This window comes from Phaethon aethereus (genome assembly GCF_964289735.1).
Source record: "Phaethon aethereus genome assembly, chromosome: 14".
Taxonomy (NCBI): domain Eukaryota; kingdom Metazoa; phylum Chordata; class Aves; order Phaethontiformes; family Phaethontidae; genus Phaethon; species Phaethon aethereus.
The window spans coordinates 3,101,787-3,124,517 of record NC_138590.1 but is presented as its reverse complement, the minus strand read 5'-3'; the positions used below and the strand labels follow the sequence as shown (position 1 = coordinate 3,124,517).

The following is a 22,731-nucleotide window of genomic DNA, read 5'->3' as shown; positions in this document are numbered from 1 at the left end:
AGAACTCAATTTATCCTTGGATAAATCTGTGTGCGTGCCATCCAAGTCAGTTGGACTAATGGGTCTGTGTACGAAACGTAGAAATTAGCCCTTGTGTAAGATTACATTTAGCAGTTTAACAAGGCATCAGCCATAATTTTCTCTTTATGTGATCAATTAAAATTAATATGTGAATCTTACCGTTTGTATTTCTCAACACTGTACATATTACAGTGTTAGCACCAAGTGGTACATTATTGAAAACTCTGGTTTTAAAGAGAGAACTCCTTACTGGTTTTTTGGTCATGCTTCTGTGATCTATTTGGTTTTTTTACCAGACTCTGCAGTACTGTGGTCTTTTATTATAAAAAAAAAAAGAGACAGTATAAACCCCCCCTGCAACACATGGATAAAATTTATTAGAACTACTTAATTGTCAAAAAATAATGCTTATGTCTAAGTAAATTGAAAAGTTTGTTTATATAGTTAAAATATTTTTCATTCACTAGTGTTTCTTATTGATGTCTATTAATTATCCTGAAAACAGCCCTTTAGTAGGGGCTAATTATCTATGCATAAAATGTTGTCTGCATTTGTACTGGAAGGATTCAGAAGCCACCCTTCAGTCATTAAAGGGAAAAAAAAATTCATCTCGGAACTAATGTTAATACAGATAGAGATATGCATGGTCTTCTGTAAACAAAAAAGTTGCTTTTTGAAGAAACCTAACCTGGAAATTTAGTTTAAAAAAAAAAAAAAAAGATACATTAAAATAACCATACAATGAGAATGTCAGTGCAACCTTAATTGTGGCTTATGAGTATCAGTTAGTCCTCATTCAGAATGTTACAAGCTTAAATTAACGTTTTATTGTTATTGTTACTTTAAATATATTAATACAGGAAGCACTTTTAAGCTTTAATACACAGTATTCATATATTATGTTTTAATTTGCATTATTCATTAGAGTAGCATATCGAATAATCAGAAGCATTTCCTAAGCATTTTGCTAGTGTTACCCCTATAAAACTTGTGGAAATCTTGTTTGTTAAAAGAATCTCTGTTTTTTGATAAAAAAAGATGTGAGCGAGACATTTAAACTAATGAATCAAAATCAGATATGTGGTCATTATTGGCTGATTATTACTCCATCTGCTCTGTGCTAACGTGAAAATCAATTACTGTGTCTCTTTCCCACTGACAGCGTATGTTGATCGGGCTGGCAAGGGATCTTCGAGGGATTGCCTTTGCTCTGAACACAAAGACCAGCTACACCATGCTGTTTGACTGGATGTATCCTTATTACACGATGACAATACCAGCTCTGTGCACAGAGGGATGCCAGGCCCCTTGCATTAGTTTAATAGTATGGCACAGTGGGGAAGAGGAAACAAAGCTAAATGAACTAATGTGTAATCAGCTAAAATTACAGCACAATGGCAACCGTGCAGTTAACTGCGAAGGACCACAGAGAGGTCACTTTTTTGTTGTGTCACACTACTAATCTCGAAAACATATCCAAGTGCTTTTCTTCCCTTCCTAAATCCGTAACGTTTTCAATTAAAAAAGCTGTGCCTCTAACTCCGAACGCAACGTACCTACGTTTGGTTTAACATCAAAAGTGCTTAAAAAATACTACACAAGTGCTGTCTGGGGAGATTTCCCTCCCTCGTATGAATCATGTCTTTAATTTAGTCAGTTACTTTCTATTTATGTCAACTCTATTAATATCGCAACACCTGCAGTCGTCTTGATCCGGAAGAAAATGGACATCTGAAAACAAAATCAAAATCTGTAGATTGTAGTTTTCTTCAATAAGTAGTGATAATGGAACTCTGTTTTCTTCAGATATTCTGTACATTTTTATGCCAACAAATACAATAATACTCATGGGTATTTTCTTAATACTATAGAGAAATATTTTGTGTTTTTATAAATACAGTAGCTTTAATTCTCTCTTCAGGCACACAGGCATACTAGTATCAAACTGCTGAAATATATAGTGAAGTAGCTATAAAAATATTTGTTTTATAACTTAGATCTCACAAAGCTATGGAAGTTAATTACGTATTTGTTTACTTTATGGACAAAAAAAATAACATTCAAGTACAATTACATGCTTTACTAGAAATCAAGCTTTTAAAAACATTTTTATTTTAAGTAAATAATGAAACCCTACTGTTCACTAATAATCTTCCCGGTTAAGAAAGAGAAATGCGTCAATATAGAATTGCAACTAGGAAATCAGCCTTTAAGGACTGAAAGGCTGTACAGCAGAACCTGGTACGATCTGATAGACGTCCTTGTGTGGTGGGTAGCAGGATCCTGATGACTGTTCAGATAAGCCCTTTTTAAAACCTTTGCAAGCCTGCAATGATTTTGTCTCCGTGCAGGCTCAGCTTGCAGAAAGCAAGTCCAAAACATAAAGCAGTGTAATCTTCATTTCTCTTAAAGCGGAAAGCAACCCTTAATTTCAGTTTTAGAGGACTAGTGGAAAACAAAACAAAACCCAAACCAAACTACTGAAGCCAGACTGTGAATTAGCATCTCATTTTCTAGTGGGCACCACTGGGCACATTTAACTTCGTTAGTACCGTTTTTGCTTGTGTTACCCTAAAACTTAATAATAAAACCAGGAAAATGTGTAAAAGCAGATCAGTGCTGCTTCCATTTAAAATTCTTTTTACTTTGTTTTTGCTAGTACAGCATGAGTATCATGCTCTCCTCCTGTGCAGAACTGCAAATCTCCAGCTGTAGGAGGAGGGATAGCAGAGACTTGCCTCCTCTCCATTTGAAAGAAATGGATTCATCCATGGAGGTGTTTTTTTAATACGAGGATCCAGGATACGTAATCCTCAGGACCCTTTCCTGCTTGGTTTTTTTTTGTAATTAATTTATTCTTCCCAGTTTGTGAATTAAGGTTATTTCAAATAAATAAAAACAGCCTCCAACTTTTGGATTTCATTCTTCTGTATTAACAATAAAAGCAGATTGAAATGTAGCTTTGTGTGGAATTCAAAGCTCGGGCCTTCTCAGTTTCTTTTCCCTTGCACAGGTTCAGAATTTTTTTTCCTCCTCACCTTTGGCGGTAAAGGATAAGTGCATGCTTCTGTTCAGTGGCTTTCACCTCATTTGGCTGAGTCCAGCTTCATCCAGGTATTGATCCACAGCATTATAGCAGAATAGGCTGCTATTATCGCAACTATTTACTGTATATAAAGACAGAAAGGTAAATGGGAGGAGAAGGGATGGTCAGATGCCAGTTTTATCACATAAAATTTAAATATCCTTTGACTAATATATTTCTGTTGTAGTTTCAAATATATAATCAGAAAATGGCTTTAATAGCAAAGAAAAGTTGTTTTTCAAAGAGATTTTATTCTGTTTGAAGCCCTAGTATTTCAGTGCTGAAAATGGCAAATACAGTATATTAGCCCAAATAAATCTGATTTACTTGCGTTTGTTCAATAAGTAAACAATATAAAGAGGCATGGGATAAAAGGCTGAGCTTTTAATATACTCTAAGATGATGTTTGTTCTGTATTGAAGACTGTCGGAAGCGGTCGCTTGTAAATCGTTGGTAGAAAAATGTATTGATAACCTTTTCAAGTGATTGCAGGAGATATTTTGGGTCTAAGCCCTGTCCGTAAGAAAACAACGGTTTTACACGTGGTAATCTCTCACCTGAGAGATTCTTGCCTTCTTTTTTTTCCTGATGGCAATGTTTAGGATTTAAGTTTTGTCCAGTAGATGGCAAAAATGAGCAGAAATAATTTCTTTTAAGACCTTTCGGGCCGGGGGGGGGGGGGCAGGCACAGGGGACAGTGTCGTATCTTGTATTTTACCATTATGATTGAGTTATTAGGATCATGGTTTAGAGGTGAATCGTCAGGTATGCTGAAGCTGCACTAGATTGCCAAATAGGGCTGTTTTGTAGCAGGCTTGCTTATACTAATTGAGTTTCTCTAGCAAATCAGGCTCCTTGGAAAAAGGCCAAAGGCTTTTCATAATTGTATTGACAAGAAAATGAATATGATAAATGGTGTTCATTCAGCTGAGACAAGATTTATAGTTTTCCTCTGGCAAGGGATGAAGAGAAAATACTTATAATAATAGTAAAATTTGTTCTAAAGTTGTATTAGGTGATCTCTCAAAAGACTTCATTAAAATATTTCCAAATATTTTAAGCAGCTTCAGGTGTAAAGTGTAGCATCTTCCCAAAGTATCCGGTAATGAAAGATGAAAAAAAAAAAAAGTCACACAAACAAACAAAACAAAACAAAACAAAAAAAAAAAAAAAACCCTGGATATGAAAGTCATTTATTCTTCCTGAAATATTGATATGTCAAGCTGTCAATGATGATTCCAGTACCAGAGCTTTGGAAAGTTTATTTGCCTTTTGTATTCATAATGTGGTCTATGTAATCTGCGGGTCGGTCCTGAACATGCAGGTGTGGCCCGAAAAAATCGGTATACCAATTTGAGTAGAATCAAAACTTGCTTTTCTTAACAGTTGTGATTCTCCTTATGTCTTTCATTCTGCTATTTACTTCAAGACTGCCTGGATAAGATGTTGAATGTTTAATCTGTTTTTTTCCATACTAATACCAGACTGTAGTCTAAAGTCCTTGGTCTCGCAGTCAGATACGTCCGTGGAGATTGAATTATGAGTTCGGGGTAATATCCCCTTTTTTTGTTGCTTTCATTTAGTGTTTCTTACAGTTAGATGGTAACCCATAGACTATTTTTTCTATGTTCCTCCCAGTTGATTCTCGGTATTTAATGACTTCTGTTGTCTGTTAAAGAAGAAGGTTGCAGTAGGAAAATGGGTTACAAGAATTAAATTATTATGTTGACTCACAGTTGCAGTCAGCTAGATAAGCACACATATACATTGTGTGCTATGTGAAATTGCCTATATAAAAATATCTATGTGTAGAGATACATCAGACACTAAATGTATAGAAAAGTCATCTGCCATTGAGATGTTTTTATCTAGTGGTCGCTTAAATGTTCCAGTTGACCTAGATACTTGGATGACTGATCATATGCTGCTTCAGATTTGAATCACTAGAACAAGTAAAATGATCTTTTCCCCAAACTACCATCGTTACATATTTACCCAAATTCATATTTTATTTCTTAACAAAATAAAACCACGTGCAGCACTAAGATGGCTTGTTGAAAATTAATCTATTTTTGAAGAACTGATTTTTTAAGTTTACATGTTTTAAGGATTCAGGATTAGGTACAAACTCGACAGCCCAACAACCAGCTGTAGGGATTGAAGTTTCCTCATCACAAGAGAACACATTTTCTGTGAAACAAGGCTACCTGATTGGTAATCTCTTTGTAATAGCTGTTATTGCCAGTTGCATTGATTCAAACCTCAGCAACGTATTTTGCAGTTTGAATTCCTTTGAGCTTGAACTGACTGGTCAGGTTAAGTTCATTAATTAGCCAGATTCATCGAAACTTGTGGTTAAAAACACATAAAAATAATATTCTGTATAAAACCAATTTATTCCACTTTATTGGATTTATTAACAGAAAAAAAAAAATTCAAAGCCTTTCTGTTGACCCTAGCTTTTATAAAATTTGCCTATAGTCTCCAGTCTTTCCTTGTCAATGAATGCGGACTCAATGCTTAAGTTTTATAATTAAGATCACTAATCGTATATCTACTGCTGACTTACATTTTGGTGGTAGCGTTTGGCTGTCAAGTTACTCTCTTCACCATGAAATCTGAAAAGGCAATTGCTTTCTACCTCACAGAATTCGTCAGCGGGGCTTTGCAGCATTGCACCATCTCCCTTTTTGGTGTACCTGAGGCTCGTCGGAAGGCTAAGGAAGAGGCATGACTGAGGAGGATTAATAGCACAGTTCAGTTCTGCACCTTACATGTCATCTGCTGCATTTTGAGAATATTGACCATCCTCAGCTGAGAGCAAGTTGGCTTGGAAGTCCACCTCAGAAAAAATGGAACTAGTATTAGTGAATTTTTAAAGGTATGAGATGGCATGGATCGTCTGTGCCATCTTACAGGATATTGTAAGCAAGTAGGAAATGAATTTAAATCCAGTTTATTGCTGGATAACTCTCCATGGTATGTTTAACTCTAGTTTGTCTGATCTAAAATGTAAAGAACCCCATAAAGGAATGAGAAATAAGGTCTAAAAGTACATTTCACATGTCAGCCTCTTCCGCTATATATGGTTTTATGCCTGCAGTGCCTCAAGCAGCTGGCAGCAAAAATGCACAAGTCTTTAGATGCCTCAGACAGACAGCAGTAGCCAGAGTGCCTTCCATCTGCCCGCGCAGCGCTGTCATTCAGCAGCAGTGCTGCGTCTGACGGCTTTAGCCTCCGCCAGAAGGGCTGTAGCGAACGGAGACATGACTCTGTCCGCATGTCCTAGAGGCATGGAAACCTTTATGTATTTCAGACTTTTATTTCACAGGCCCGTGTTCAGTGCTTGGCCTGTAGTCGACTTCGGAAGATTCGCAATAGTTGCCTTTATTGTTGGAATAAGCAATAGCATTTTCCTAAGAATAATCACTATTTCTCATGTGGTTAAATAAAGCAGAATTAGATGATGTGAAACAAAGTTAAAAAATAAAAATAAGTTTATTGTTAAACAAAACCATTTACTAGATTAGCTATATCAAGTTTTAATAGCAAATGGTATAGTAAAAAACTCTTGGGTCAATATAAAAAACACTTTAATCCACAGAATCACAGAATTCTTCGCCAGTCAAGCTGTGCTACCTCTCTTCCATTTACCAGTCTGCATTCTTACCCAAATAAACTCTTTTTTTCAGCACGTTGGGAAAACTAGGGGTCAGCTTTGTATCAAATCATTGCATGAAATATTTTGATACAGCCAGTAACTCCTGAGATCTTTTTTAAGTTACATTGCAGAGACTACTAAACTTATTTTTTCCTGTATTGCATTCTTCTAAATGCTGCTTGAAAAGAACGGGCATCTTTTGGCTACTGACGGGCAAACAGCTCTCCTGAAAGAGTTCTTAGATGTCTAACTTCGCAGGTCTCCCCCACACAGTTTGGCTGAGTTCTCTTCTTGAATGCTCTGGAAGCAATGTGTTACAATCAGATTATTCCCAACCATTTATATAGCAAATATATATGAGGTGGCACTGAAATTTAGGGCCCAGGATTTGCTAACATGTATATTTGTGGTGGTCTTAAATTAAACTGCTCTTTGTGACTTAGGCCATTCATTAAAAATCCAAGCTCATTTTCATATAGGTACTTACAGGTTAGCTTCACATATACAAAGTGCTTTCATTTTCCTCCTTTACAGCTCTGGTATATTAACTATTTCCCACTTAACCATTAATGTTTCCAAAGGATTTAGTCTTCTAAGCAGAGGCTTGCTTAAATTTACAGGTTCTGGCAGTGCCTCTGTCAGAATGAGCTGCCAAGGTCTGTATCTGGCCCACCCACCTAACGGTGTAGTGCAGTTTTAGGGGAAGTTGTTTTGCAAGTTGTTATCAGTATACTCTTTAACTCGTTTTGGTGAAGATACCCTGCATACATTTCTGTTCTGCAAAGAGCTATTGAACTGTGGTATCGCGAACCTGCGTGTACAACCCCTATCTTGAAGCTGATGGCAGAATTCATGCAAAACAGGTAAGAAGCACATGAAGTGATGAGAAGTGATGAATACTGCAGAGGTATGCGTTCTCTGTTCTGTCTTTCTGTGTTTTGCCTATCCCTGTGGTGTCTGACTCTGACTTTACGACTGCTACTTTTGTATTTTGGAACAAAATTCACAAGCGGAGCTCAGCTTTCAGTGTCATTGTATTGTTTTACCAAAATGGTAGATGTTACAAAATCAGCTGGTAAGGATTAATTACAGGAGTATATATGAGAGACTACTGTGATTTTTATATTCAGTGTTAGTGGAAGTGTATGCTTTAACAAGGGATAAATACTGACTCTATAATTAAATATCAGAAAACTGTCTGATGTCAAGATTTGCTGCAGGCTGAATTTTTGCCTTAAGCCAAGCAGCATACATATGTGCCTGTAAAAACCGCAGCTCCCTTTACAGTTTCTTTTGCAACTCAGACTCTTCCAGCCAAAATAGGAACGAATGGTATCTAATACAGCAATATTTATAATCAGCGTGTCTAAAATCTTCTCTGTGGGCTAACCAAAAAGTCCTCAGAGTGATTCTGGGAGGTTATTTCAATACTTGACATTGCAGTAGTTAGAATGAAATTCCTGTTTTACCACAAGTAACAGAACAATTTATTTTGGGAAATTACCATTACACTTAGAATACTTAGTGTACTGCCCAAAGGAAAAAAAAAAAGATTTTAAAATGAAAAATAGATAGTTAAAGTCTCTGTACTGGGTATCTTCATGGCCAAAGTAATTAAGAGTTTTGAGCAAAGAAGTATGTGTTCTCATTGTTTCTCATTTTGCCTTGCAAATCGAACTTACAGGGAAAAAAGTTGAAGTATTTGAAATTTGAAAAAAACTTATTTAGTTTAATCTAGTGACAGGAAATTGGTGCCTTAAAGTTCAGACCTGGCTGCCAGTCAAGCGCTAGCGTGTATGATGTGCACTTAATCCCTGAATGGCTACCCAAGCCTTAAGGCAGAGATCCCTGTTTCTTGTTTGTGTTGACTTGCTTGCTGTGACTCCCTCTTTGGTTTGTTTAGGCTAATTATGTCTTTTATCCTGGTGGTAGTATAATAAATTGCTGGAAAAGTGTAACATATTTTTATTCATGATGTCATGCACAAGCAGTATACTGTAATAGTGCTGCAAGTTATTTCAAGGAGGAGATTGTTAAAGCATAAACACAGAACTCTAATCAGTAAACAAAAGCAAAGAGGAACTGGAACAATAAATCTTATGCAAAAGACAGCTCTTCAAGCTACTCTCCATATTCATGTTATTCTTCTACCGATCGGTATTCAGAAAATCTGCCTTGTTCCCTTTAGAAAACATCATCTGGGACGGTGTTTTTTCACGAGTTGTGTACCGCATTAGCTTTTACAGGTTAGAATGCATTATACAATATACTTTGACATGGTTAAAATATGTTCCGGAGTATCAGGTTATGCATTATGCCACTCTGATATTGAGAAGATGTGCTGGTTTGGGTTTGGGGTTTTTTGCCAGCCGTTACCATTTTGTGCATATGGAATACATAAATATTTTATACAAGGCACGTTGTAGTCATTCGTACACGCCCAGATTTACTCCAGAGTTCGCAGCAAAGAACCCTGCAAATAGGGACTCGGGCAACAAAAACCTGGACTGGCAGCAAAGAAGGATGCCTTCTGCTGTCACTGTGATGGGGACTCCACATGTCATCAGAAGTGGATGACTACCAGACAGGTCAGCCAGGGGATACTCTGGTTTACATCACTCAGTGATGACTCCTTTCCCTTTCAGTCCAGATAAACACTAAGGGTGAGTTTTGCTAGTTACTTAGAAGCTTAAGACATAGGTCTCGAGTCAGCTTCAAGTTTCGAAGTCAACTCTTAGGCCTGAAGTAGCAGTTAGGCTTCTTTATCACAAAGACAAACTGGAAAGATGCAACATGGACTTTGGCAAGGATTCTCTTGCGTTTCCAGATTGGGAACGAAGTGTTTCTTCCTGGCTTTGGTAGTACATGCGCATCAGGGAAGACAGCGTGGTGCAATCTCCTTCGGGTCTGAATGTTCATAAAAAGCATGTTTCACTTCACACCTGGAGAACGGGCTTGGGATTGCCACGGGTTTTACGTAGCAGAATAAGTGGGGATTAGTTTATTTTTAAAAGCTGTACAGATGCAGAACCAGGGTAAAAGTTAGCCTAACGGCTTGGATTATGGAGCCTCTGTAGCATTCTTCTGAACAGTATACGGGCACAAGATGTTCATAGGTCACTGAAAGCTGCGTATGTATCGTTTGGTCACCTTTTCTGGTTAAAATTGTTCTGTCTTTTGTCATAGGATTGTTTCTTTGGCAACCTATTTAGGTAACTAAGTTGTATACCATTGGACTGAAAGCTAGAGTTAATTTATCAAATAATTGTGCTTTGTAATCAGCAAATTTTTTTTTGTTTTAGGAATGAACCCATTGCAGTTTTCTGCTTCGATGACCATCTGAATATTTTTGCTGTTATTTTTTAGGTCGCAGCGTTTAAATTTTGATGTATCCTCTCCAAATGGAATTCTTCTCTTCAGAGAAGCCAGTAAAATGATTTGTACCTATGGTAGGTATTCATTAACATTTCCTCTGTAGTGTAATTTTTTTGCCTGTCTTGTGATATGAAACTCCTGTTAGTTCATATTGCTGAGCACTGATGGATTTGTGGAATATGTAGCAGGACCGTAATGTGTAACAGCCAGTATCATCCCTTTGTAAAGTGCAGAGCTTACGTGGCAAACCTTGGGAGCTCATTTACTTTCATAGACCAGGGTTCATTCATGCAGCAACTTTTTGCTTGTATCACTTTTTTAACTTGAATAGCTGTCTTCTAGCAACTGTAAATGTCTTTCAGCAAAGATACAAATACTCATGAGGTATTTGATCTAGGCTACTGATTGATAGGTGTGGGTTGATATAAAATCAAATTCAAATTATATTCCACCAGTTCCAAAACATAGTAGGACCATAACAGCTTTACTCTAGAGCGCTGTTAAAAGTGTTTATAATAAGTTGCTCCATTTTACTGCGCCCACTCATGCATGCAGCTGCAACAGGTCTTTGACACCAGCAGTTTATATTACACTCCAGCTGACTTAGTAGCTTACAATTTTGCTGTCTGAATATTTTGAAAGGAACATTATCGGGTTTTTGTAGAGCAACCTCATTTGTAGTTTGTGTAAATAGGAAGAGGCATAAATGTTCTGTTACTTTTAAAGAAGGAAAATTGGTGCATCAAATTTGCTTTTACTGCATTCAGGCTGCTTTTTCGGTCTGGAAACTGGAACATAGCTGCCTGTGTAAGAAACTTCAAGTGTAATTTTGCATTTGATCTGCTGGGCATGGAAACAGTATATGCAGAATGCATAAAGCATTTATTTATGACAGAAAAAAATTACACCCAAGTAACTCTTACTCCTTGCAAAATAATTTTTGTGTTTCTTTTTCAAATATACCATATGGTAAGCTAGCACATTTTTTCAGCCATGTTCTTAAGTAAATTTGTTAGAACAATTAAGCAAAATAAAAGTAAGGTTTTCCATGTACGAAAAGATAAAAGGTAAACTTTTAGATTTTGCTACTCAATTTCTGTTAGCCTTTGCACTTAAGTGTTGTAAGCTTTCTTTTCATGATTTAAAAAAAAAAAAATCAAGTGTAGTCATGATGAGGCTTCAGAACCACTTGTCTTATGGTACCTAACCCCACTGCAGTTATATTTCCCTTTTTAATTTTTTTTTTTTTTTTTTTTCAGTCAGCCTTCACCATCTTTTCTGCACTTCTGAAAAACATAACCATATTGTTGGGCATCCATTCATGTCAGTTGTTGGCAGCAGGTTTCTAAACCTTGCTGACTAAGCCACGCTAGTTGGTTTCAACCTGCTTCATTCCTAATTCATGCCTAAAAAACACTTTGCAAAGGAACCTTTTGCTTTCAGTTGCAGCTTTTATGGTGTGTATGCAAAGTTCATAAAATTCTCAGCCCTAAAGTATTGGCAGCTCTTGCACATAAGGACCAGACAACGCTTCTGGATCATGCTACAATTTAATTGTGCAGCGTAAAAGGAAACTTCAGGGCAGTGCAAATTTAAGATTTAAAACTAAGCAGTGGAGCCATAGAGCCTGTTGAAGCCTGTGTCCAAACACCTGTAACCCTCTTTGATAATTTATGTGAAAGACATTTAGGGATGTGTGGCATCTACTTGGAGATGTGTGCCATAGAAAGAAGTGAAATGACCATAAGAGCTTTCTCTCAGGCTTCTCTTTTGTGTCTTTCCTGCGGGAGGATGATATTTTACTCAACACAGGTTTAAGAGGAGAACTGTTCTTAACGTCCTCCAAACGAAAAATTTGAAATCACCTATCAACTAAAAGTGGAGGAAAGACGTAGATGTGGGAGAAAGCCTCTGCTCAATATATCTTATGTTTGGTTTTTTTGTCATTTTGCTTTTAAAAAACACTCACGTCGTCATTGGTGCCTGAAATGGTCCCATCAGGGATCTTTCCACGACTTAGGTGTGAATCGTTGAGGCTTTCTTTTCTGTGAGTCACTGCCAATATTTATTCTGGGACTGGACTCGCTGCAAAGTCAGCATGAAAGAGCTCCCAGTGCAGTCGGCTGAATTGGCCCCTTAGGGCAGAGATTTCAGATAATCCAGCTGGCTCTGCACTGGCACAGATGGGCAGCGCTGGCCCGGCCATCACCGTGGCTCAGCTGCGGGCACGGTAACAAACATCCTAAACTAGCGCTATTTCAAATTGCGGCAGCTATTTCTGAAGTGGTCACTGGCTTACAGTCTGGGAAAGTTTCACTGCCCACTATAAGTATTTCAAGATACGGCAATTAATGAGCTTTGAATAATTGCTGTTCACATTTTTAGCTTTTATTGCCGGTTACTAGTTTATGAGATTTCCATTCCAGTGTACAGAAAGATAGAACTCTTCTGGAAATGTGTTGTAAGGATTCATTACTTTAGTTACGTATGATCTTTTGAGCATACAGATATTTCTAAAAATATCTATATTGAGGAAATTTGCATTAATTTCAAATGCCTTCCTGAAAATCTTAATACCTAAATTGCGCTTTTAAGGAAAACTTTAACCCATAATACTCCATGACCTTTTTTTTGGAAGTGTATTTGTCTTTTAAGCATATGTAATCTTGGCAGACATCTGGGGAAAAAATAAACGAGTAAACTAAGTGATGATCATAAAATTCACTTTGGTGTTTGTGAGCAATGTTTCCAGCACCATATTCTGAAAAATTGTGTGATTCAGTTAAAAGGATGAAGACGTGCATGCCTTGGATTCAGTTTTCAAGTTTTCTGCTGTACCATTACCGCTAGTAACTTTAAAACTCTGAAAACAGTTGAGATCCTCACATTCAGCATGATTTTATGGCTGGAGCATTAGAGGAAAAAATAGGACACACAGTAAATGCCAAGAGATGACAAGAGACAGAATATGTTCATTTACTGTACCAAGTCAGCCAAACCTCTTGTATATGCCTGCAGCTTACAGTAGCTCCCCAAAGTTGATCAAAAAGATACTTGAAACTCAAGATAGATTTTATTGAAATGTAAATGATAATAATTGCCTTTTTAAACGAAGAGAAACACAAAGTGATGACATGACACACTGTCTTGGTGGGAAGATCCTTCCTTTCAGTCTTGGTTTCAGTTAATCCCATTGACCAAGTGAGTTGCCATAAACTCCGCCCAGCCTCCTCTCATCCCTGAGAAGTTCTTCTGTCCATCACCTGGAGGTCTGACAGCCTTTGCTTCTCTTGGCAATCCCTGTGTGGGCTTCCAACTCTGCTCATTACCCCTCACCTCTCCTCCTTGCCATGCCCTGGACAGTCAGAGTTTCCTTTCCTGTAGCTCGGCAGCAATCGTCTCTCTCCTGCAGACAGTGCAGCCTCACCTGGTTGCTCCTCTCTCTTACAAGAATATATGATACAAACAATAAATGAAAATTTGGCTTAATTGTATTGTACTTCCCTTGGTAAGTGAAATTTAAATTTGTTTTAGGACAGCACTTTTCCCTCTTCTCTCTCACTTGTAACAATGTACAGAAATAGCTAGTAAAAGTATTATTTTCAGAAATTTCCCTTGCACCAAACTAAACATGAAAATTTCCAAGTTATGGCTTAGGTCCTCTGGGAGTCGTCTTTGCAATATAAACCTATAGGAACATAAAAATATGAGCTGGAATACATCTCTCTTCTGTCAACACTTAGAGAAAGAGTTAGTAACTGAAGTGAGGTGGCATTGGGTGATTCTTCTGGCCAACATCAGAGCACAGTGCTCTGGTGGTTACTGACAAAATGCTGATGTTTTGCTAAGTCTGGACTACACTGATCAAAGCACTTTTGGATAACACACAGATACTTTGCAAATACGGCCTTCTTCAGGTGATGAAGAATAATTAAGAATTTATGTGTGGATTTGTTTTGTCTAAACCCTGTACTCTTGTTTACATGGGAATAACTTTTTGAAACAAACGTCTGGTAACCTAGCATGTCGCTTTCTTTCCAACTTAAATTTTGCCAAAGTTTGTGATGTCCGTTTGTGTCAGAGTGGTACCTCCATTTACTATCTATATGCACTGTTAAGATCTGTGCTTGGGCTAAAAATAAAAGGGGGAAGGAAAGGGTAGAACTGTGTTTCTGAGGTGTGAACGTATGTGAACGCTTGTGAGTATGGATGCTGAAATGTCTTTAATTCCAGACTAAAGCATATACTCTTTTCTCCTCTAGAGTGGCATATAGTGATTTCATACGTTTGAGTGCAAAGCAGAAGAAAATCCAAAATGCCCGTTTTCAGGATATGCTAAGCATCTTCAGTTGTGACTGAATAAAATTTAAAATATGAATTCTTTGCATTTTCTAAAATTGGCACCTCAGTGAGCGCTTAATTCTGCTTAACAGATCCAGCTTTGCGATTAGGTTAGTACTAGCGTGTCCTGTCCCTTCTGCTCATTTATCACTGATACCAATAACACTTCTGAAGGCATTTCTAAGATGTCTTTACAAGTGCTATATGTTCAGAAGATGTAAAGCCTGGCGCGGGATGCAAAAAGCACTTAGATAGTCAATTATCCTTGTTAGGACTCTGCGGCTGCTTGGCAAGGGGTGGTGTCTTGTCCATTATGGCTAGAGCCAGTCTGACTGAGTGATAAAGTGATTTAAAAGAAACAACGGAGAGGAAAAAATTGAAAGGAGTTGCAATAGTATAATCCGCCATTCTTCATCCCCAATATATTTCACTTTTAATTCTGTATCTACAAGTCTCCTTACTGTGTGTTTTTGAACTCCCAGTTGTAAAGGAATGATGTTTCTATGCATCTTGGGACTATCTATTTTGGTTTTGTGGTTTCTTTACATTTTCGTAAACCTCTTCCCTTTCATTATAGGAGACTGACATAAAAATAATATTTTCAATATGCTGTTTTTATTTATCTACATTCTGTCATGATATACTTTGATGTAAGTTTTTAATTTTGCTTCAGCTTTCAGCTGTTGTAGCAGTTACTGCTGAAGGTCAGCGATGAGGTTAGCCACAGTAGCACAAAACAATTTCCTGTTCTCACAGCCCAGGTAGCATTTGGATGTGGATTAAATTTTACCACATTTTCCAGTAGCCAGACACAATTATTTCTAATGAGCTTTAAATTGCTTCTTGAGCATGTATTTCAAAACTTAGTGTGGTAATCCATTCAGTGCCAGCAACTTCATAAGATAACAGTTCTTCTGCAAAATTCTGGTTAAAGTGATTCTTGCTGTGGAACAGGTATTTTTAATCAGCAGCTTAGCTTAGAAGTTGAATGCTCACCAGTCTCGGTTGCCATTGGTCTGCCCTCCTCTCTTTTGCAATAGTGGTTCCAGAATATATTGCTCTTCATTACTGACTCAGCTTTCATAATGGGTTTCTTTTGGCAAATTTATCTTGGCGCGATGCATGCTCGTTGTGCTGATTTGAGAGGTTTTACGCATGTTTTGTTGTTGTGGAAGCTTAAAAAAATTAGTTTTCGAAGCTCGCTCTCATCTTCATGATTCATGTTTTCCGTCCGTTTTCTATATATGGCCACTTCTCTATACTGCCCTGGCATTCTGAATGCCTGGGAAGCATACTTTCAAAACCATCTTTATGGGGCAGTGGTGAATAATAAAAATAGGAAAGGGGAAGAGGCAAAAAACCACTTTTTTCTCTATAAATGTGATTAATTTTCACAACCTTTGTTTAATCTCAAAGTCTTTTTTTTAATCTTCATCTAATTCACACATGTTAAAACATGATTTAGTTGTATTGTTATACATAGCACTTATTGGACTGAAATCTAGAACAAGCCCTGCTTAAATGAAACTCAGCCATAAGGAAATCATTTTTGTATTATAGCTTCTACTGTAAAGGCAATTAAGGAGGAGAACTGAAAGGGAAGCTGCCTGTCCTGACGTGCTCCCGCATCTGGGAGGGAGTGAGGGAATGAGCTGTGCAGAAGCTCTGGTGCATATTGCCTGTGGGATTCCGAGCCATGCTGGTGTTAGCTTCGGTCAGAGCATCCCACTTTGGGTTTTTTGTAGCCGGCTTTGTATTCCCCCTCTGTGTACACATGCCTTTTTTTCTTGCAGCTCCTTCGGTTTTGTACTAAGGAGTCTTGCGGTAACGAAATGCTTAAATTGGCAGCCAAATTCAAGCCCTTATTTCTTATCTAGCAGTTCCACCCAATGTCTTTAAAAATCCTTTTCTTATTCCTGTCAGAATTTTGTATCATCTCTGAGGCTCAGAGAGTTTATAATTTTTCTAAGTGACCTTGCTGTCAAATGCAGGGAAAAAAGTTGTATTAAAAGAAATTACTGAGAATTTTGAAAGTTCGTATTTTTTAAGATTGTATGGTACAATTCCTCCCCAAACAAGAAGAAATTGGTGCAAGTTGGGTTTTTTTAAATTTGGTTTTTAACTCAGTAGTAACACTGAAACGTCACTGATTAGTCTCTGCAGAGTTTTCATTTTGACAGGAGCTATGAATTTCAAACACAATTTTCAAATTTAGCATGTCAAAGGTCACTTTTCTGTTGTTTTAATTTCTTTAAATTGTTTCTTTTAACAATAGGGTTTATAAAATTGTATTTTGGTCCTTCGCTACAGGGATTATAAATGTAAGCATATCCGCAGTAGCTGAGGAGTTGTTCTTGACCTGATTCCAAGTACCTCAGTAAATTAGTTTATGTTCAGTAGTATCCATGGTGTGTAAAAATATTCCCCTGAAGCTCCTGCTAAATGTTACAAGTAGATCATTCTTTTTTTTCTCTAGTCAGGCATAGCACCGTACTTCATATTTTTTTTCAATAACTAATGCTAAAACACTAGTCTTTGTTCCAGCACTGCATCCCTTGAATCACAGGCTGATGGCTCGGGGCGTTGGTAACAGGCACCGCGTGGTCTTTCACCTCTGCTGCTAATTTGAAATCGGCTGTTCCCACTCTTAGGCCCTTTTAAAATGAGTCCATGAACACTGAACAGTTCTCGGTGGACTCTGTCCACTTGGCAAAAAGCAGCTTTTAATCTTGCACTAGACGCAAATTCTTCTCAGTGTTTTCATTAGAAGGGATGGGCACCGAATTTGTCTCCTGCCATGCCTGCCCGGGGTGAAGGCAGCGTGAGGGAGCAGGGGTTGTGCCTTCCTATACTGAGTGCTTTATGCTGATCAATGGATTTAAAGTTTCAATTATAGGGTGATTTTTTTTTTTCTGCCGAAGGAATAAAAATGATAGATCAGTGCTAGTGGATACCTCCTAGAATTCATGTTCCCAGGCTAAGGGATTCCTCGGGTTTTTTCAACTTCTTTCCTCATCATTCTAGTTTTTCCGTCGTCTTCCAATTAATTTCCATATTAAGTATGTAAGTGCCTCGTTGACAACTACTAAGCTCTTTCCATCTGTTGTTGCATATTACACCGAGTACTTGAAGGACCTAGGATTTCACGATGTTGTCCTTGGAGAGCGCAGCTATAAACTCAAGGCTGTTACTTTCTGGGATCAAGAACTTTGCTTATTTCTGATACATATTTGTGTTATTGAAGTAGAGCTTTTCAGCCGAGAATTTAATCGTGAAGACCAGATAATGTTAGCTTACAGCACACTTACCTTTTTGTCTTGCTTTTGCGCTAAGAGTCATACACTGTTTACATAGTGGCTTTCAAAAACAGTGTGCACCTCCCTGCTTTTTCTCACAGACAGAATTTGGTATTTTGTTTTATTTTTTTCCACAGAATTTGAGATTTACTGCTCTTCTCAGTAACTGGACTAGGCCTTGTCAAAAAGATTAATGTTAATTAAGGTGACCTGGCTGGGATATCTTTGGCTAAATGGAGCTTATCTTTAATTTTATGTAAATGTAATTTCTTAGTAATGTAAAGTATGACAGTAAATGAATATGCAGGCACAGTAGAAGACATTCTTCTTTTCCTGCTATGTTTTACTTTTCAAAGAGGATCTTTTGGATCCTGGTCATTTTTAGCGTAACAGAGATTTAACACCATTTGGAATTAATTTCTATGCAGTAGCAGTCACTGGAACTGTGCCCTCTTCCCCAGTTAACACTGTGTTCATGACTACGGCATTTGGGGTTGTAGAGGTACTCATATGACCGTTTACACGATCAAAACCAGTCTCTATTTTCATTCATTTAAAAAAAATTTTTTTTAATTAAGAGGGCTTGATTTTTATTGTAAGTGATCATCTTTCCTAGATAAATATTTGATTCTTCTCCTACCTTCCATAATTCTAGTGATGACATTCCCGCTTCTTACAGACCCCAGTTACTGCTTCTAAGCAATCCCTGATCATACTCACAGTCTTTTTTTGTAAATCTACTTTTCCTTTACAACCTGATGGATAAATTGCCATGTACTTGCTAGAAGTGGTGAACAACATTAATCTTTTAAACACGCCTTTCCCTCTTTGCATTAAAGGATATCAAGTGGGTGATCTTTTGATGCGTTGGGTGTTTAGAAACAAGGTTTTCCCCCTCATTTTCTAGTTGTATGATGTAAATTCCTTATTGTGGGTAATCAATAACATTAAGAGAAACAATTAAAATAAGGCAGGTACATGATTTGCAGGTGGAAGTTTGCATGGGTAGAAAGGAGACCTGCAAGGAGACAGGCCCAGTTTAATATTAGGCCTCAATATGTATTAAACAGGACTACGCAATCTATGAGATCTGTGTGATCTCGGGCAAGTTTTAAGGGGCATTTTTTTAATTGCCTATTATAAAAGCAAAACTGAGTTGTCATAACTACCTCCCTCAACTGGCAATGTTTGGGGTTGTGAATAGTTAATGTACAGTTCACTCATTGCTCCTTGCTCCAAGTTGTCGTCATAGCCATGACAGCTAGGTTAGACGCTGAAAGCAAACGAGCGAAGCGTCTGATCTGTATCGACTATTGTGCTTCTCTTTGTAGGAATGCTTTTTAAAACGTATGGTTTTGTGTTACTTTCCTCTAGTTAAAATCACCAAGAATGATCCGTAGTTACAAAGTAAAGAATTGGTACTTGGGTTTTGTGCAGGCCAAGCTTGCCAAGGTCAACGTCAGATGAGGTCAACCTAGTAAGGCTACTTCATGGTAGAACTGAAGTACTTCAATCTTTGCTGTGTTCATTCTACTATTTTTGAGCTCACTTTCATTAATTACTTCAGGTTAAAAAAAAAAAAATTGTCATGAAGACAAACTTACTCTGGGGTCCTGTGAAGATGAGCATTAAATTATTACAAGATACTTAGAAAACTTGGTGATGAGGCCTTATGAATAATCAGATTTGTATAGAGGATTGCAGCGGGATCTACTGCACTGCTGCACAGTGGATCCAAAAGTCACTATCGCCTGTTAATAGCAACAGCAAATATTTACAGTTAGCTGTTATTTTTACATTATAGACATGGATTTTAATTAAAAAGTCATTCCCATCTGTGACTGGTAAAATAGAGGCTTTTGTAATGGACATATTTGTTTTCTGAGGGATATATTTAGTGCGTGTATATATCAGCAACTGTCCCAAGAGACCGTCATGGTAATGGATCAAAACCCGGCTTTGCTGCAGCATGAGAAGCTATAAAACCATGTGTTGCAACTCTGTTCAGATTAAGGAATTCATGCTGATGTACAGCCAGACCATGACTGGGTCTATCAATGACAGCAATTCCATAGCTTATATTTTTAATTGTGCATACTAATTCCCTGGTGGCATTTAAGCTTTAGTCATGCTTACTTAACAGATCTTTTACATCAAATGCAGAAAAAATTTTTCTTCCGAATAGTAGTGAAAATAAAGACAAAAAACAAGTTTAGATAGTGCCATCAAAATATTTTAGATTTGCAGCTGCTTATGTAAGTTTCTTTCTTTCTTTCTTTCTTTTTATGAAAACAGGTAATCAGATCCTCTCTCTTGGGACTTTGTCAAAAGATCAGGTTTATCCGTTGAAACTCAAGGGCATTTCCATCTGTTACTCTGCACTCAAATCTGCCTTATGTGGAAATTATGTCAGCTTTGGCGTCTTCAAGTTGTACGGGGACAACCACTTTGACAATGTACTTCAGGCCTTTGTCAAAATGCTGCTTTCAGTATCCCACAGTGACTTGCTAGTAAGCAATTACTCATCTTGGGAGTCTTTACGTGAAATATGAAATAACACCACCACAGGCTTTGTATTGTTATAATGAGACAGAGGGATCTAGAACAGCTCAAATGCAGTTTTCATTTCAATCACTTGAATTTATTTATGTAGTAGCATCTAAAAGACAGGTATGATGGACCTGCCATGTGAAACAGGAGCTTTTCCAGAATTTTCACTAGGCTTGTCGTGAAAGAGAAATGCAAAATTTTGTTCCTTTCTGTACTTGCAAACCCATTAGGTTGCTCGCATGCCCTGTAAAACATCCTCACATATTCAGCCGCTCTGCAATTAGCTTCAATCTGTAAATTGTCACTGTGTATTCCCCATAAAATTTAAAACTTTAATTTTAAAGTATACCATGTTCCCTCTTCTCTGTGGGAAGACAATATATCTTGTGCAGTATCGGCCTAAATTTGAACTGTGACATTTTCTTCAGGACACTTCAGTTCAAAACTGTCATTTTCTTGCAGGAAGAGACAAATTCAGGATAGTTAAAGATGGTTAATACCCAGATTTATGCCTGCCACATAAATAAAGTCCTTGGAACGGAAAAGTTGCTCTCAGTTAAAATTGATGTATTGGTTGTATAGTGAAGTGTGCATATTTGGCACACTCCTAGCCATCCAACAATAAATGCCCTAAATAAGAGTCTTTAAGAGTAATCTGCTGATTGAGCCAGTGCGTTCAAGCAAGTGCCTTTGCCTGCCCAGAGCCTGTTAAAGGACCTCGCTTAAACCCCAAAAATGTCCGTCTCTCAGATGATTTGGGGGAAATCTGTGATAAAACTTACAAGATTTCCTGCAGAAGGTAAGATATGGGCCGTAATCCTGTCAAACTGGCACCCTGGACAGAATGCTATACTGCTTTTACTAGACTGATAGCCATGTAGAATGTCAAAGCACGAGAGCATTATTGTATTATCCTGATCTTATTTTAAACTAATAGTGAGTTTATATCCTATGGTAAATTTGAAAAGTTGAAATCTACCAAAGACAAAAAAATATTTTGTCTCTGTAAATATTCTGGTTCAGTGGCTAAATTAGAATGTATCGCATCATAAAAACTGTAAGATCATTCTTCTATCATCTGTTAATGTTGTTAGTATTAGTCAATGGTAATATCTATACTTACTATGAATGTGTACTCTTTTTTCAGCAATACCGAAAACTAAGCCAGTCTTACTACCCGCTTTTGGAGTGTCTGACCCAAGATCATATGAGTTTCATTACCAGTTTAGAACCTCGTGTCCTAATCTATATTCTTACCTCAATATCTGAAGGACTTACTGCAGTAGGTAAGAACTACTTACATTCAGCTAAAGAAAGATTTCAAGTATTTAGATATTTAGGATTTTCAAAGCAGCACATTCCTGTGTATCTTGAAAAATGAATATCAAGTGACAATGAAAGATGCTGGCTTTTGAACATTTTAAGAATGTGACCGTTTCGGTTAATGGAGCTAAGTGGGTTTTTTTGGTTTTTTTTTTTTTTTTACAGATAGTATTTTTAAACTGTCTTTTCTTACAGGCCAGAATTGTTCAAATCATTAATGTGCCTCCACTAGGATAGTAGTGAAAAGTCACACATTTGTTATTCAGAAGTAAAAGGTATTAAAATGTGTACAGGAACCTGTGGGGTTTTGTTTTTATTTGATCAACATAGCTGTTGTATAAATAATGCTTGTTCTGCATAGCTGTGATATGATTTGAGAAATCTAAAGGTATCTTTATGCATGGAAAAAAGAAACTAGCTATTCAGTACTTCCTGTATATACTTCTGAGGAGAATCAGTATAACACAAGCATACTTGGAGTAACGATAAAAATACAGCAGTCTGACTGCAGTTCATTTAATTCTCTTGCGTGGTTTATTTTATGCTTTTTTAATCAGATGACTGTCCAGACATTTGGGGGTTAGGGGGAGTGGGCTGGTAGCCTAAAGTCATTTGGAGTATAGAGGAGGAGACTGGGCACTTGGGGAAAGAAAAAATAAATCATGCAGTTACACTCTGATCACCGTCACCTAGGAATGCCATGCATTTACATAGTTTTTGACTGAGAAGCTCTTCAAACCTTAACAGTAGTATTTATTGATTAAGGTGCTTATTAAGGAGGAAGAAAAAAGTATAACATTAGCGTGTATAGATGTTACTCTATAATAGCTGGCGTTTCTCATTACCGCCAAGTGTCAGTCAAGCCCCACAGGAATGTATGAATGCACCGAGACTCACAAAGCATTTGCTATGTTAAACCCATTCAGCAGTTTTTTCTGCAAGAGGGAAACTACTCTTAGAGAGAAAATAGGTAGTGAATAGCTAAACAACAGTAGTAAAGAAGTATTCAGGTCATTTTATTGTATAATGCTGAAATCTATCTTCTCCCAGATATTTTGAGTGCTTTGTCACCTGCACTG

General features: G+C 37.4%; 1 protein-coding gene across 1 annotated transcript in view; it reads left to right on the top strand.

Moving 5' to 3' along the window:
- RANBP17 (RAN binding protein 17) overlaps positions 1-22,731 on the top strand; it is a gene marked incomplete at both ends in the record, with an annotated part of 158,590 nt that overhangs the window by 105,581 nt on the left and 30,278 nt on the right. Inside the window, 5 exons of the mRNA XM_082006378.1 lie at positions 1,184-1,272; positions 7,523-7,630; positions 10,134-10,216; positions 20,075-20,289; positions 21,477-21,615. Of these exons, the coding sequence (XP_081862504.1) occupies positions 1,184-1,272; positions 7,523-7,630; positions 10,134-10,216; positions 20,075-20,289; positions 21,477-21,615 (634 nt within the window). The remainder of the gene's footprint in view (positions 1-1,183; positions 1,273-7,522; positions 7,631-10,133; positions 10,217-20,074; positions 20,290-21,476; positions 21,616-22,731) is intronic.